Below are 14,693 nucleotides of genomic sequence, written 5' to 3' on the forward strand. Positions count from 1 at the left end.
GAAAGATTTTTTAAGAATTAAATTGTAAAACAAGGCATTTTTTAAATATAAATAATTTTCCCAAGCGTAAAAAATCAATAAATTATAGCTGGCTTATTTGGATTTCAGTAACATTCGTTTTGAAACTTGTTCACGATTTAAACTATTTTATAACTCCCTGGGGCATATTGCTTTCTCGTATTTGAGCTGACTCATTTCATGCTAAAACATCAGTTTTAACTTTTAAAGTTAGCTACCATACTCTCAACAAGTTTCAATCCCATCTCTTATAACTATACATTTGAACGAAGTTGTTGTGTCTTTAATGAACTTCATTCATAATTTATTTTTACGATTTCATTGAGACTTCTGATATGAAAGAACGCTATAAAAATCTAAAATTTAAATTCGCGTCCTTAGTGAAGAATAACCTATATGAAGGCTGAAAAAAAAATTTAAATACACATTTAACTTAACTTTAGACTGAAGATAGCTGATAAAGTTCTAAGGTAAGAAAATTTTTAACAATATGAATGTCGCGATTAACTTCCTTAAAATAAAATACAATTTTTTTGATGAATATAAATTTATAATGCCAACTTTTTGTTTACGATATTCGAATTTGAAATCATTCGAATTATTTAGAAATCAGATTTTATTTATAAAATTATTCGATTAATAATGTAAATTTATCAAACCGAATCAAGAAAGTACAAAAAAGAAGAGTTTTTCACGAATGATTGAGTCCGAATTGTTTTAAAAATCAGTTCAAACTTTATCCATAGAAAAAACCGGATCCATGTTTGTTGTGCTTAACTGTCGCTATGAAAGGTTTTTATAATGATATTCTTGAATACTTCAACGTTTTTCCTTTTAAATTACCACATTTAACCTTATAGAAACTGTAAAGTCTTTATAGATCTTTTAAAAACTTGAATTCGAAAACCAAAAGATGCATATTGTTTCATGTTTATAACTTCCAAACAGAGGATTTCGAAAAGTTTCACACGCAAAAGAGAATATACAAAAAAAGTTTTTCGGAAAACAGACCGAGTTTAATTTTTTTTTTTTTTTTTTTTTTTTTCGTTTCACCTGCGTGAAACAAAAACTGCTCAACTAATAAAATTGTACGCTATTTAAAAATCATCTCAGAGGGTAACATTAAACAATTTAATGCCAAGAAATGGTTTTTGGTTTGTCATTTTTATGAAACATTTTTTAACAAATAGGTTTATATATTAGATTGTATTATTTAGAAAATATTTTTCTAAAATTTCATATTTGATTAACGAAATTTTACATAATGAGAATTTTGCAAAAAAAAAAAAACTGCATCTTTTTGATAAAAGTCATACCAAACGTATAATAGAAAATTCTCTTCGGATTGACTCATTTTTAACAAGCGTCATTTAATAGTGCAAAGATCATACGATATAGTTGTACTCACCAACAATGCCACGTACCTGCAACTATCTTTGTCAATTATATATCTTTTTAAAAATCCTTTCTAATTTCGAACTAAGTAAATGTCAAAAAACGTTTTTGTTACGGTCTGTTAAATCAACTTTATTTTTATGCATTTACTTTAGGTAATTTATTGTTTTATCTTTTTTTTTTTTATTACTTTATTTTTAGGTTCTATTAATTAACTCTATAAATTAAATCACAAAAAGATGAAGTAAAAATGTTTAAATCATCTTTATTATTTTTCAATCGAGTTGACGGAAGAGCTGGAATTGAACGAAACGCCGTTTACATAAAGGTGTTATACACGTTCTAATAAAGTTCTGTCAACCAAGATATCTGCACCAGATCAAAACTACTTTTAAACGAAAGACGCTCTGTTTTTTTTGTTTTTTTTTGGTTTTTTTTTGGTTTTTTTTGGTTTTTTGTCATTAATTTTTCGTGGATTTCGCAAGAAGGTTTTAAAAAATGGACTGGCAGATGTGGTTTTTATGTAGAACAAAGTTAGAGTAAGGTTGGGTATGAGAGAGAATAAATTTGAGAGATGAGGAGCGTCAGTAAACATCGAGTAGAAGTAAGCTGATGAACACACTGATTAATGTTGTTCATTTATCAATAGGTTACAGTTTAAGGTGAACAATTTATCTTTGAGCCCACTGCATATAAACATAATAATAATGACTCGTAACTCAAAAAACAATAGAGTGCTACGTTTTAAGAAAATGGTTGAATTTGACAGAATGACCAGAAATTGTCATGTTGCAAAGTGAACGGTTTTTTCAGCTAAGGACGTCTATCGAACAGAGGTTGCTGTGATTTGAACTCAATTCTGTTATGTAGTTAAACACTTATGTATTTTTACGGTTTTTTTAAACAATTTAGATTGGAAACCACCAATTTTCATCAATTTTTCAAGTGTATGAACTGCAACCTCTTCTGACCGAAAGAACTAGAAATTTAAGAAAAAGAAATATTTAATACGATTTTTATTCGTGATATTTATGGAAGTAATTGCAACTTCAAGTTTCGTTTATTTGAATTATTTTGTTTAAAGGTTCGCCTTTTTTCCCGGTAAAATTAACCACTTTTTGAAATAATCCTCTTGGTTTAACGAAGAAAAATATTTAGTTAGAAAATATATTTAAATTAAAAAGTCCAGACATTTCTTTGCCTGATCCGAGAAAGATTTGATTTGAAATTTGATAAAAACCTGAGCATAGATTTTAAATGTAGTTTCATTGAAACGTTATAAATGCAATTTAGTTTGTTCATTGAAATGTTATAAACGTAATTCAGTCCTCTCTTCGTCAAGCAAACGATTTATTTTCGACATATAAAGTCTGCTAAAATGTGTCTAGTTTAAATAAAATTTTTGTCCACTAACTTTTAAACGGAAAGAAACGATCGAATATATTTTTATATGCATTATATCTTAGAACGTTCTAAACATAAAAATCTTTTTTTATAGTTGTTTATAGTTTGTTTATTTTTCAGCTGTCCATGTGATATTGTTGAAAATCGCCACCTTCTGTGCAATAAATCTGCGTTAAAAACTTCTGGGTAAAGTAGTTCCGGAAAGTCTATTTTTGGGAGCTCTTTCTAAAACACAATCTGGGAAATGCCTTCAAGTCACGGATTGCTAAGTGCAGGTGAAACGATTAGGCTTAACGAGCCTACGCCTCCGGGAAGTATTTGTAAAGATATAGACCGCAGCAACAGCGAGCAGTATATCGACCTCAAATGGTAAGTTTTGTTTGACTTCAATCTGAACTAAATAAAAACTAAATTAAGAGAAATTTACAAAAAAAATCCTTTATAAGAGAATTTTTTTCCTAACGCATTTTGATCTGTACTTGAAATAAGATTTAGGTTTAATACTACAATTACATATTGGCAAAAAAATATTTTAGAGCAAATATTTAAAAGCTAAGAAAATAGTATTCCCTCTTAAGTTAAAATTTTTTTTAGGTATGTGAAGGTCTGGAGACGTGACAAACTAATGATTTTTATCATTATGGGCGTATTATTGGGTTTTTTGGTTGGACTCACATGTAATAAATCAATTCAAAATCTCGAACAGCCTACAAAGTCGACACTTCTTACATTGTTAGGTTTCCCAGGTTCGTGAAGTGTTTTAGTTAAGATTGCTTTTAAAATAACATTTCTGACTTTGTGACGTCATCAAAAAAATCGAAGCTTTTTGTTCTAGACATCGAGCCTATCTACACGTAATCTGCTACATTACTCTACAAATTATAAATTCAAGTTTTTTATGGGCTGGTTTTCTAACAAAAGCAGAATAAATAACACATTTATTTTAGTATATCCTGTTTATTTTTAGTAACTTATTGTTAAAACCAAAAAAAGAATTTTTATTAAAAAAAGAAATTTTAAAAATACTTATCATTTTTTGGAAGGCTCTGAAAGCTCCATGTTTAGCAAATAATAATATTATATTCATATTTATTAAAATATTTTTCAAAGAAGATTCAAAAACAAAATAATAGTTAAAAAAACTTTAATTTTAACTCGAAGATGCATTGTTAAAATTCATTCTATTACTTTTAAGGTGAAGTCTTAATGCGAATGCTAAAAATGCTAATTCTCCCACTAATTGTTTCCAGCCTTATTATTGGATTAGCTGATCTAGACCACAAAGCATCTGGAAAACTTGGTAGACGAGCCATTATCTACTATATGGTTACAACGTTACTTGCCGTGTTCTTAGGGATTGTTCTTGTGGCTTTAATTAAACCTGGTAACGGGGTTGCTAGTTCAGCTGGAAAAAGCAATAAAGACGTTCGCGCGTTAGACTCCTTTCTTGACTTAATTCGAAACTGTTTCCCTGAAAACCTTGTTCAAGCGACTTTTCAACAGATGTCTACCAATGTTAAAGTATTAAAAGTTGACTACAGAAAGCACGAGGTAAATTTTTCTGCACCAAGAAACGTTACTGATTATCTGAGAAGCATTTACGAGTTTCAAACAAAAGAAGTAAACGGCAGCAACGTAACATTCTATGAAACATGGAGAGAAGTTAAAGTTGCTGGGGGTACTACTTTAGGCGGAGGAACAAACATTCTCGGTCTCGTTGTTTTTTCTATTGCTGTTGGTATTGTGTTAGGGAATATGGAAACCAAGGCAGAGGCTTTTATTTCATGGATGACAACATTAAACGATGTTGTTATGCAACTTGTTACAGTCGCAATGTGGTATTCACCAATCGGTATTTGGAGCTTGGTTGCTGTTAAATTTTCAGAAATGGATAATATCGGCCAAACATTTGAAAGTTTAGGCATGTATATGGCTACTGTTATAATTGGATTAACTATTCACTCATTTCTCGTACTTCCATCAATATATCTAATCATGACTCGAAAGAATCCCCTCACATTTGTAAAAGGTATGAACTTGTTGTTTGTATACACGAGGTAAATCATTAAAATGAAGATGGTAAACCTAATTTTAATAGTTTAATAAATAGCCAAGTTTTTTATTTGTAGGAGTGCTGCAAGCATTAATTACGGCATTCGGAACAAGTTCTAGTTCAGCGACATTACCTGTAACTTTTAAATGCCTTGAAGAAAATAACAAGATAGATAAAAGAGTGACGCGGTTCGTCCTGCCGGTAGGTGCAACAGTGAACATGGATGGTACTGCACTTTACGAAGCTGTTGCTGCCATTTTTATTGCGCAGGCTGCTGGACTAGAACTAAGCATTGGACAATATACAGCTGTGAGTGTGACCGCTACCTTAGCTTCAATTGGAGCTGCTGGAATTCCACAAGCAGGTCTCGTCACTATGATGGTTGTCCTTCAAACTCTAGGTCTGCCTGAAGACTCTGTAACACTAATATTTGCTGTTGATTGGTTTTTGGACAGGCTGAGGACAACAGTTAATGTTTTAGGTATAAACGTTTGACTCCATTCAAATTTCATGCTTATTTTGAACAATTCCCATCTTTTTTTTTAAGGCTGCAATTTTTTAAAGTTTTTGTACTGTGATTATATATAGTGTTGTTTAAATATTGTAGGAGACGCTTTCGGCGCAGGTATTGTGGCACATTTGTCACGTGATGATTTGCGTGAATTGCCCGAATATCCAAACGGTCGAAGTGAGACGGTGTAAGCTTAACTGAAATCATATACGATTTTTTGTATAGAATTTATTTTGTACATAGTTCACAACGAAATAATTTATTATACCAATTCCCAACATCTTTTTCTAGGTATATTATTAGTTACTTTTTCAATAGTTCGCAGATCTCTATTTTTTTTTTTTTCTAAATTAAGCTTAATCTAGCAATGAAATAAATCTTTGTATAACATCTTATGTTCAATACAAAATGTTTGAGACATTTTGATCTTTCATTCGAAATAAACATTCTAGCAACATTTCATTCGAAATAAACAAAGTAGTCTTGCTCCTAAATTATTTTAAAGCATCATATTTTACTAAAAATGCTGACATTAGTTTTTGACAAAATAGGATCTGCAAACATATTGATTGTGAATATTATAAAATTGTATATCAGTCGCTTTGGAAATAAGGCCGCGTTTTTATACTACATTTTAATTATTTATTGTAATTTTTGTGGTAAAAACTATTATATTGCCAGTCCTGGAGACGAGCGGAGTTTTTTTCTTTGAATTCTGTTGTAAATGTAAATGACGCTTTATATGACGTAATTTCCTAATAGTTTTTTAAATTTTTTGAGAATGTATCAGGATGAAAGTTGGTAACTAAATAAAACAAAGAACCGAACAAATTCTCTTTATAATTTACGTGTACAGCTGAAAAAAGATTTTTTTAGAAGATTATAAAAAATCTGAGCCAAAGCCGGTCGAACTTTTCATTTAGAATTTATTTATTTTAGTGACAACGCTTAGTGAAATTTGAAATGCAATTGTAAGATGTATATAAACCATTTCAGCTATCTAAAGATAATTCTTTTGCAATTTTATTTTTAAAATGAACAATGTTTTTTTGGCGTGTGTGTTTAAAAATGAACCATTATTTGACGTATTAAAGAAATGTTAATAAAATACGATGAAATAAAAAAAATATTTATATATGTAAAAAATTGTAAATAAGTCAATAATTAAGTAATAAAAAAAAAAACCTTATAATATTTTTGACCTTATAATATTTTTGCTGTACTTTTTGATGTTATGCTCAGTGATGTGATACAAATATTAGAGAAAGATAAGAAAAGATCTCAGGAAGACAAGGCAGAAGATATCATTTTCATAAATGATCAAAGAAGTTGCAGGAAAATTTACATTAGGAAGAAAGATGAAAGATACATTTATTCTGCTCAAAGATCTCAACAGGCAAGAGTAAGAATGTCTGGAGCAGATTATGACCAGAGTTATCAGTCTGAGCTGCAGATTTCATCTTCAAGTGAAACAGAAGTATCTTCAGAGGAAACAGACACCTCTGAGATAGATCCAAAACCATCTACATCTGCTGAGATAGTAGGGTATACTGTCCTTGTTTAGAAGGTTAAACATGTAAGCATCTGAGCTCAATCCAGTATTTTAAAGCAGGTGGCTGATACAAGTGGAATGACCACGTCCATCCAATTTTAAAGGTATGAACTTGTTGTTTGTATACACGAGGTAAATCATTAAAATGAATTAAAAACCTTATAATATTAGTGAGAACGGTATAAATTATTTTCTTGTTATGGTTTTATTGTACTCAAATAGATTCGCATACGCGCGCATAAAACACATATCCAGTATTGCGAATTCAATTTCCGGTTGACGGTAAAATCTGTGAATGGGTATGGAAATTCTTTATTTTCGTCACTTCCATTTTCTGAGTTCCACAATGTACTAAGTATTTTTCAAGTCTCTTAAACCATCAATATGATATTTTAAAAATTATATCTGTTAACATTTCAGATACTGTGAATTTGATAAAGAAAAACTTTATTTTTTCAACTGTTTTATAAAGCGCTTGAATTCTTATTTTAACACACTTTTTACTTGTTGGGTGCTTTGTTTATTATATTTTCTATGAGTATTTAAATAACAATAAAATAACTTGCAACAAATATATGTGAAATAGATATACTGAAGTTTTCTTCTTGTGCAGAAAAAAACCCTTAAAAAAATATGTAGAAATTGTATTCAAATTTGACTATTATTGGTTTTGAGTACTCTAATAATAAGTTCTAGAAATCGTTAATGGGCCTCTGGCGTTTCCATTAAGTAATATAAGCTATCCAAATGAGCAACGTCTCGTGGCGGACCAACAATCCAATTATTTGCAATCCATTTTATTCCTTTGCGAATGTCGCATCCACCATGTAAAGAATACCAATCCATTTCACCTAAAAAATTATAGTTTATTATTATTTTATTATTATTATTTTATTATTTATAATTATAGTTATAATTATAGTTTATTGCATTATAAATATTTTTTTGGTACAACCAGTATTTTTGTTGAGGGGAGGGGAAGCCTCTCATTTTCTTTTCTTTAAATATATATTGAAAGTTAGGGGTGTAGTTAGGAGAATCTTAGGAGTCATAGGGTGGGCTTTCTGCCACAATTAACCCCCACGCCTTGCAAACCGGTTTACTTTAAAGAAATAGGTTTATGCGCTCCTCACCCTCATACATTCATTATTCTTCCCTCACTATTTTTTTAGGTGTTTTTAAAAAAGAAAAAATACTAAAAACTTTACTAATAAATATTCTTGGCGTTTAAGAACTACTTGTCAATTACTTCATTACTTCATTACAAGTTTAGGTGTTTTTTAAAACGTTTTACGGTGACCCGTGATAACGGTGACCCGGTGATAAATTATTCAAGAAAGCTACTGATCGTTATAAGCAACAATCGTCATCAGAGAATTTAACCGAAATTCATGTTTTTAGATTTGACGAATATTTCTTAGGTTTTTTTTTTTTATCACCAAACTTTAGAGTTTTTCAGTTAATAAAAATTTACTCCCCCTTTCGTTGCACTACTGGTGATAAAGTATTACATAGTTTTACATTTTATTTACACTTCATTTATATCTAAAATTTATATTTACATCTAAATTTATATTTTAAACACTTACTTTTAAAGATTATAAACACTATAGAAAAAGAAATCACTAAAATAGTCTCACCTAACCAGCCATCATTATCTAGATGATGGTTGTACCAGAATACCGCTCTACCTTTCTTCGACTTCACAACAAGAGATGCATTATAGCAATGCTCGCTTAAATTGTAAAGATCTCCTTTCTTACGTTTCTTGAATTCCTAACAGTAATATTAAATATTGCAAAGAATCGTTAAAAAAAAAAAAAATATATTTTGATTAAATTTCTGAATAAGCTTTGAGCATTAAAACATTGACAAAGAAAAGAGCCAACGCGGAACGATCAACCCAAAACAGTTCCATCTTTAATTTCGCTCAAAAATATTTTCCATTTTACAGAAAGATAAGATTGAAGATTGGAATGTAAGTTGAAGCAAATACATATAAAAAAACATATATGAAATAAACGAATACAAAAAATGCTCACTTCATGGTCATAATTTTCAACATCTGCAACAGGGAAGGCTGTTTCTCCACCTTCTTCTACGTCATTTAAATAGTACAGAACTGTTATAAATCTGTAAGAAAAAAAAATAATTCTCTTACTTTTTGCCTCATTTATGACTCGATTTACAAATCTCCACTTTTTTTTTCTTTTTTTTAAACTGACGTATCATCTTTGAAAATTTACTATTAAATACAAGAAAACAAAACCTGCAAAGTCGGCAGTTGAAAGGCTGTGAAGCTAAGTCTATATGACAACAAGGATATGTTGGATATTCCGAACGAGATTGTGCATCAAAATGGGCGTGATAATGACCGAAGGGTTGATATCTGACAACCTGTAGCGGTTCTCCACCAGCTATGATGTATGCAGGAAGATTCGTTAATTTGGTCACTCTAACAATATTTACATAAAAAATTTTAGAATTGCCTGTTGAAATAGACATTTATATAGCTTTAACTTTGTTTGCTTTTAAGCCAGCCTAAAAAAGGCACAAGACTGTTTTAATCAGGTTTTGGTTTTGTTTGAGAATATTATTTCCTATAAAAATCTCTAAAAGTTTTAAACTTAAACAAAATATCTTTTCTTTGAAACTCACTTCTCTCTTAATCTTTTCATTACATTGTCAGCCATACTGCCTTGCTTCAACCAGATTTGTTCGCTGAATCGGTCTCGGAATCTTGGGTGCTGTTCTCTTAAGTCTTTCATATATTCAGCGATGCCTGCAGTGTTCATTCGATCGAATTCTTCTATTGTAATTAAACCATCATCGAGCTCGCTCATCTTTAGAACTGCGAAGCTGAACGAAATGGATATTGTTATTTTTACGGTCCGTTTTTGTTGTTGATGTTGTTTTTTGTTGTCCTAGTTTTATTTCAACATCTCATTTCAGTATCTTTAAAAATTCTTCTGAGTAGTTACTTACATTTCATCGACATCTGTTGCATTTAAATACAATTTTAGTTGCCGTTGTGCCATTAGAATGACCTGAATTAGAAAGTTAACTATTTGGTGTGCGCATTAAATATAAGAAAATAGCTAAATAAGTCTTTAATAAATGAAAGATAATAAATGTATCAGATTTAAACTGGACATTTTTTCCGTTTATTTCGAACAATTAATGTTTTAAAACCTTGGAAATATTTTGTTAACTGGCGTATTGCTTAAAAAACTTCGTAAACAAGTCTATTTTTATAAACAGTTCCTATATTTTCCTAAAGGGATGTTTGTATGCCTTTTTCAATTCTTATTTTTAGCTTTATTAAATTAAATTTTTTTTTTTTTTCTTCATTTTACAATGTTAAACGACAATTAAGTGTAAAGACAACAGTTGTTCAGTGTTTATTAGGTCCAGTCTTTATTAGGTTAGCTAAGTCAAAAGCCGTTTATTAAAATAATCTGTTAAACGCTTGCGGGATTGACAACATACACATCTAATATTGATATTGACACTGGTTTATGAACAGAAAGAAGATAAATGTTATCAAAAATAAAGACTATTTATCAACGGATATTACTACTAACAGACAAAATAATTGCAAACCAGAATTTTAACAACACTTATATGAATAAGAATAAGATAAATAAAATCCCCGGATGGATCTTAACGATCGGATTAAATAATTTTTTTTTAATTCAGAAATGTCAAAATCGAAGCAGGATTGCTAATGAAATTTTATCATTCACCACTTGATAATAATCAGCTTTTAAAATCGCTTACTGAAAACCACCCTCCTGTAATGTGCGACTTGAGTAATCTGCGAAGTAACACGGTGTCGGACATGGAAAAAAAAGGCGGAGAACATTTGGATGATAGGCGCGTTTATTTATATTATGCAGTTTAATTTAAATTCGTAGACGTGTAAGTTTTTCTTGACACTTTTCTAGAAAAGAACGCGTTGACTTGAAAAGAACAGCTGCGTATAATTTAGAATAGTTCTGCAAGTAAGCTTTTTTTGTTGAGAACTCTTCTAAAGCTTTGAAATATATGCGTGTGTATATCTTGTATAAAAAAATTATAAATTTCAACTGCTAATTCATACATACGAAATTCTTTTTCTTTTAGCTAAACTAGACATGGCAAAACGAACGAAGCAAATAGTTGCTATTACAGTAACTACAGTGATTTTTGTCATTCATCTCATCTTCAACGGACTTGCTAGCACTGGAGAAAACAGTCTTTTTCCTAGGAGTGCTGGTAATGTTTCAAATCAATTCCCTCTAGAGATCACTCCAGTAAAGAGTACATTTAGTATTTGGGGAGTTATTTATGTTTACCAACTATTGTGGATAATCTACGCTATTAGTACAATCTTTCGTAATAATAACGCGACAAAAATTTTGTCAGTCAAGTTTTTTGCTTCATTTAACATTGCAATCATTTTCCTCACAATATGGTTGTTTTTGTGGTCCATCATGTCAGTGATTGGTACTTTCGTAGTCCTAGTGATGGCTCAAATCTTCTTGGATCTCACGTTGTACTTTGCGCTAACTGATTTTTATGAGTACACATCGACTCATAACGACTTGTCTGAAAGCAAACTGGATATCTGGTGCCAAAGATATCTCGTTCAAAATGGCCTTTTATTCTATGGAACTTGGACCACAGTTGCCTCTCTTCTTAACACAGGAATTCTTTTCCGATACGAGCTCGAAGTTGCGTCACAAACTGCTTCTCTAGTCGGTCTTTCAATATTAACTGTTTTGATTTTAGCGTGGTTTATCTTAGAAAATTTTGTATTCACCGCCTACACAGAGTTCACATTTACACCTTACATTGTGTTGATCTGGGCATTTACTGGTATTCATATCGGTGTGTGGGGGAAGAACACGCCTGTAGCCGTCTTCAATCTTGTTCTACTTATTCTCTCCTGTCTCTTGTTGGTCGCGAGAATCGCCATTATAGTTACTCGCAGCTCAAAGAAAGCGTCATACGAAACCATTGGTTACGATGTTAAACAAGGAGCAGTCCGCACTTAAAAAATGGCTGATGTATTTTATAGGTTTTTTTTAAAATCTTACTTTAAAATGTCTTCTTTCCGTCAGAACCATTTGTAGTAAATGTTCAAATGTCACATTTATTTTTAAGATGGCAGCCAACTTGTGATTAACTTTTTTAATTGTATTTTTTTATTCCGTCTTTGTAACCTTTTTTGTACTTTTTATCATTTTAAAGTAAAAAAAAAATAAATAAATAATTTACCTCTTCTTTCGACACCACCCCATCTGCATTTAGGTCCCATTGTATCCAGCTTCCAAATGAATTAGTAGCATGCCCTTACAGAGGAAAATTCTAAGGTTAACATGTCTCATTGTAACAGGGTAATTATAAGAAAATTATAGCGGTTGCTTAAAATGCTAATGCGAGAAATGAAAAGGAAATATTAAAAAAACTCTGTCCAAACTTTAAATGAATTAGAAATTATACCGTAGGTATATTCTTTGGATAACTTCATCTTCTCGTCCACGTGAAGGCCGCTGCTAGAAAGACCAAAGTGAAGTGCTTTGTCGACTATGTAATCGCATTCTTCCATTGTTAAAAAGTTATCTATAGCTAGAAAAGGAAAAAGAATTTCGATGTAAACTGTACTATTATTGTCTTGCTATCAAAAATAGTTTAACGAAGTGAATAAATACTTACTGAATATAGTAGGTTTAATAGCTTGAGTGACCATCTTTACTATTTCCCCTCTACCTAAGTCGATTTCTCGTTCATACCCTTTCTAAACCAAAAGTATTCAAGTAATATTTATGAGTTGTATATGAATTATTGTGACTTATAATTTGCATGTAACAATAATTCATATATAACTCATAAATGAGCAATAATTCATATATAACTCATTAATGAGTAATTTTAACTTTATGTGGTAACTACAATTTTTCATGATTTACTCTTGGCTTTATATTTGACTAATAGATATTACTTTATTTACATTTATGCTCTGTATATTATTTTACCTAATATACTGCATTGCCTAGTATATTACATTAAAATATTTTAGAGAAAATAATATGTTAAACGCTTACGTGGACAGGATCCCATTTAAACAAAGGTTGCCTTCCAGCTAACTTATCCTCCTTCTCATAAAATAACGGTTCATCATCTTCATCTTCCTCAAACTCGTTCGGTTTTTCACAAACTGAATTTCCTAGTTGGTCTTTCGAGCAGTGCTGTTCGTTTGTATATTTATTACAGGTAGCAGAGGTAACAACCCATAATAAAACGGATAACAAATGAGGATTCATAGAATTCCTTTAAACTAAATGAGAAATGCAAACATAATAACTTTTAAGATTAACTCGTAAAAGTAGTGTGAACTTAATGATTGTAATTGTTCTATTAGCTTAATGCAGCGCAATAGTGTTTATATTAATATTTGGGACATTATTTTGAAATCTTTTTTTTTTAAAAAAAAAGGCACGATTTTTTTAAAAAAAACAAACAAAGACACTACATGTAAATAGCTAACATAAACGTCATTTCTTTCTACCAAAAATATTTAAAAATAATATGTTGTGTTGCAATTATTTGGGTTTAGTTTTATGCAGAAAACAGAATACGCGCGATCTTTTAATCTTTCAACTACATCATCTTTGATGAATATTATTAAAACGTGCTATTCAACACGAAATTTTCACTTCAAAATCAAAAATGAAAATAAAATGGATTTAAATGTTTATTTATGAGATTTTGCATGTTTGATAGAATGAAACTGTTTTAAAAAAAATCGTGTTTTTAGGGTAGGGGAGGTTTTGCTTGAAGAGTGTAATCAGCACACAAAAAAAGAGAAATTTCTTTAAAAAAACCTGATTTCGAATGGCAAAAAAATTACTTATAAGGACACAAAAACTGCTTCATTTTGTATTATAGGATTTTCAGGAAAAGAAAAGACCTGCCTTATCGCCTCCACTTTCTTCCCTCTCTCCCACGCCCTTGGTAAATGTATCAAGCCTCTTTCTCCCAATGATATACTATCAGGGCCGCCAAGAGCCTTCAAGCCGCCCGGGACAAAACCTTTTTTTGCGCCCTTATAGATTTCGCTTCATATATATACTTAGCATAGAAGCAAAAAAGTACATTATGCCTTTATAGCTACTTTAACTTTATTTCATTTTTTGCTAACTAACCGCAGCATAAACAATTCCTAACTCAAATAAAATTTTTGAGCTTTTTTCGAGGCAAAATTATAAATTACTTCATCATATGACAATGATTTCGCGAGATCATTTTCAATAGACAAGATCATAAGATTTGAAAGTCGCTGTTGTCCCATGGTGGCTCTGAAATGGTTTTTTATAATCTTAAGTTTACTAAAAGATCTTTCACACTCTGCAACGGATATTGGCATTGTGTGAAAAATGATTAATTTCGAAAATATTCGTAAATTGCTTCGAAAATAATATATATATATATATATATATATATATATATATATATATATATATATATATATATATATATATATATATATATATATATATATATATATATATATATAAGGTAAGTATGGGTATTAAGGCCCACCTTTGTCGAATGCGCGGTAAAGAAATGCTGATTTTTTTTTGCTGCCAGTGATAAAACCAGATAACTCTAATATTTTATGTCGAAAAAAAGTTTCACAATTTATTTTTTCCCTAACTTTGGATTAGTGGGCCTTATTAACTGCCGGGCCTTAATACCCATACTTACCTTATATA

At 30.5% G+C, this 14,693-nt stretch overlaps 4 protein-coding genes across 4 annotated transcripts; 3 read left to right on the forward strand and 1 right to left on the reverse strand.

The window, feature by feature from the left end:
- Positions 1–330: 330 nt before the first annotated feature.
- LOC145193333 (excitatory amino acid transporter 1-like) lies at positions 331–6,212 on the forward strand. Its single transcript, XM_090065761.1, has 6 exons — positions 331–488; positions 2,938–3,186; positions 3,412–3,563; positions 4,013–4,846; positions 4,947–5,351; positions 5,478–6,212. Exons 2-6 carry the CDS (start codon positions 3,062–3,064, stop codon positions 5,570–5,572), a joined length of 1,611 nt encoding a protein of 536 aa, XP_089921887.1. The 5' UTR covers positions 331–488; positions 2,938–3,061; the 3' UTR covers positions 5,573–6,212.
- Positions 6,213–6,483: 271 nt separating this feature from the next.
- On the forward strand, positions 6,484–7,254 carry LOC149882567 (uncharacterized). The gene is made up of 2 exons (XM_090065763.1): positions 6,484–7,037; positions 7,156–7,254. Exon 1 carries the CDS (start codon positions 6,616–6,618, stop codon positions 6,943–6,945), a length of 330 nt encoding a protein of 109 aa, XP_089921889.1. The 5' UTR covers positions 6,484–6,615; the 3' UTR covers positions 6,946–7,037; positions 7,156–7,254.
- A 176-nt stretch (positions 7,255–7,430) lies between these two features.
- LOC145193334 (transmembrane prolyl 4-hydroxylase-like) lies at positions 7,431–13,497 on the reverse strand. Its single transcript, XM_080070793.2, has 10 exons — positions 13,023–13,497; positions 12,634–12,715; positions 12,421–12,546; positions 12,196–12,269; positions 9,919–9,980; positions 9,592–9,792; positions 9,203–9,388; positions 8,976–9,066; positions 8,574–8,709; positions 7,431–7,784 (listed from the first exon to the last, which is right to left on the reverse strand). The coding sequence occupies exons 1-10, from the start codon at positions 13,239–13,241 to the stop codon at positions 7,636–7,638; spliced, it is 1,326 nt and encodes a 441-aa protein (XP_079926919.2). The 5' UTR covers positions 13,242–13,497; the 3' UTR covers positions 7,431–7,635.
- On the forward strand, positions 10,798–12,187 carry LOC145193335 (uncharacterized). Its single transcript, XM_080070794.2, has 2 exons — positions 10,798–10,937; positions 11,059–12,187. Exon 2 carries the CDS (start codon positions 11,070–11,072, stop codon positions 11,970–11,972), a length of 903 nt encoding a protein of 300 aa, XP_079926920.2. The 5' UTR covers positions 10,798–10,937; positions 11,059–11,069; the 3' UTR covers positions 11,973–12,187.
- Positions 13,498–14,693: the final 1,196 nt, after the last annotated feature.

Source organism: Hydra viridissima, unplaced genomic scaffold (genome assembly GCF_058129835.1).
Source record: "Hydra viridissima isolate aposymbiotic clone 2 unplaced genomic scaffold, HvirCarnegie_v1 scaffold_10, whole genome shotgun sequence".
NCBI lineage: Eukaryota > Metazoa > Cnidaria > Hydrozoa > Anthoathecata > Hydridae > Hydra > Hydra viridissima.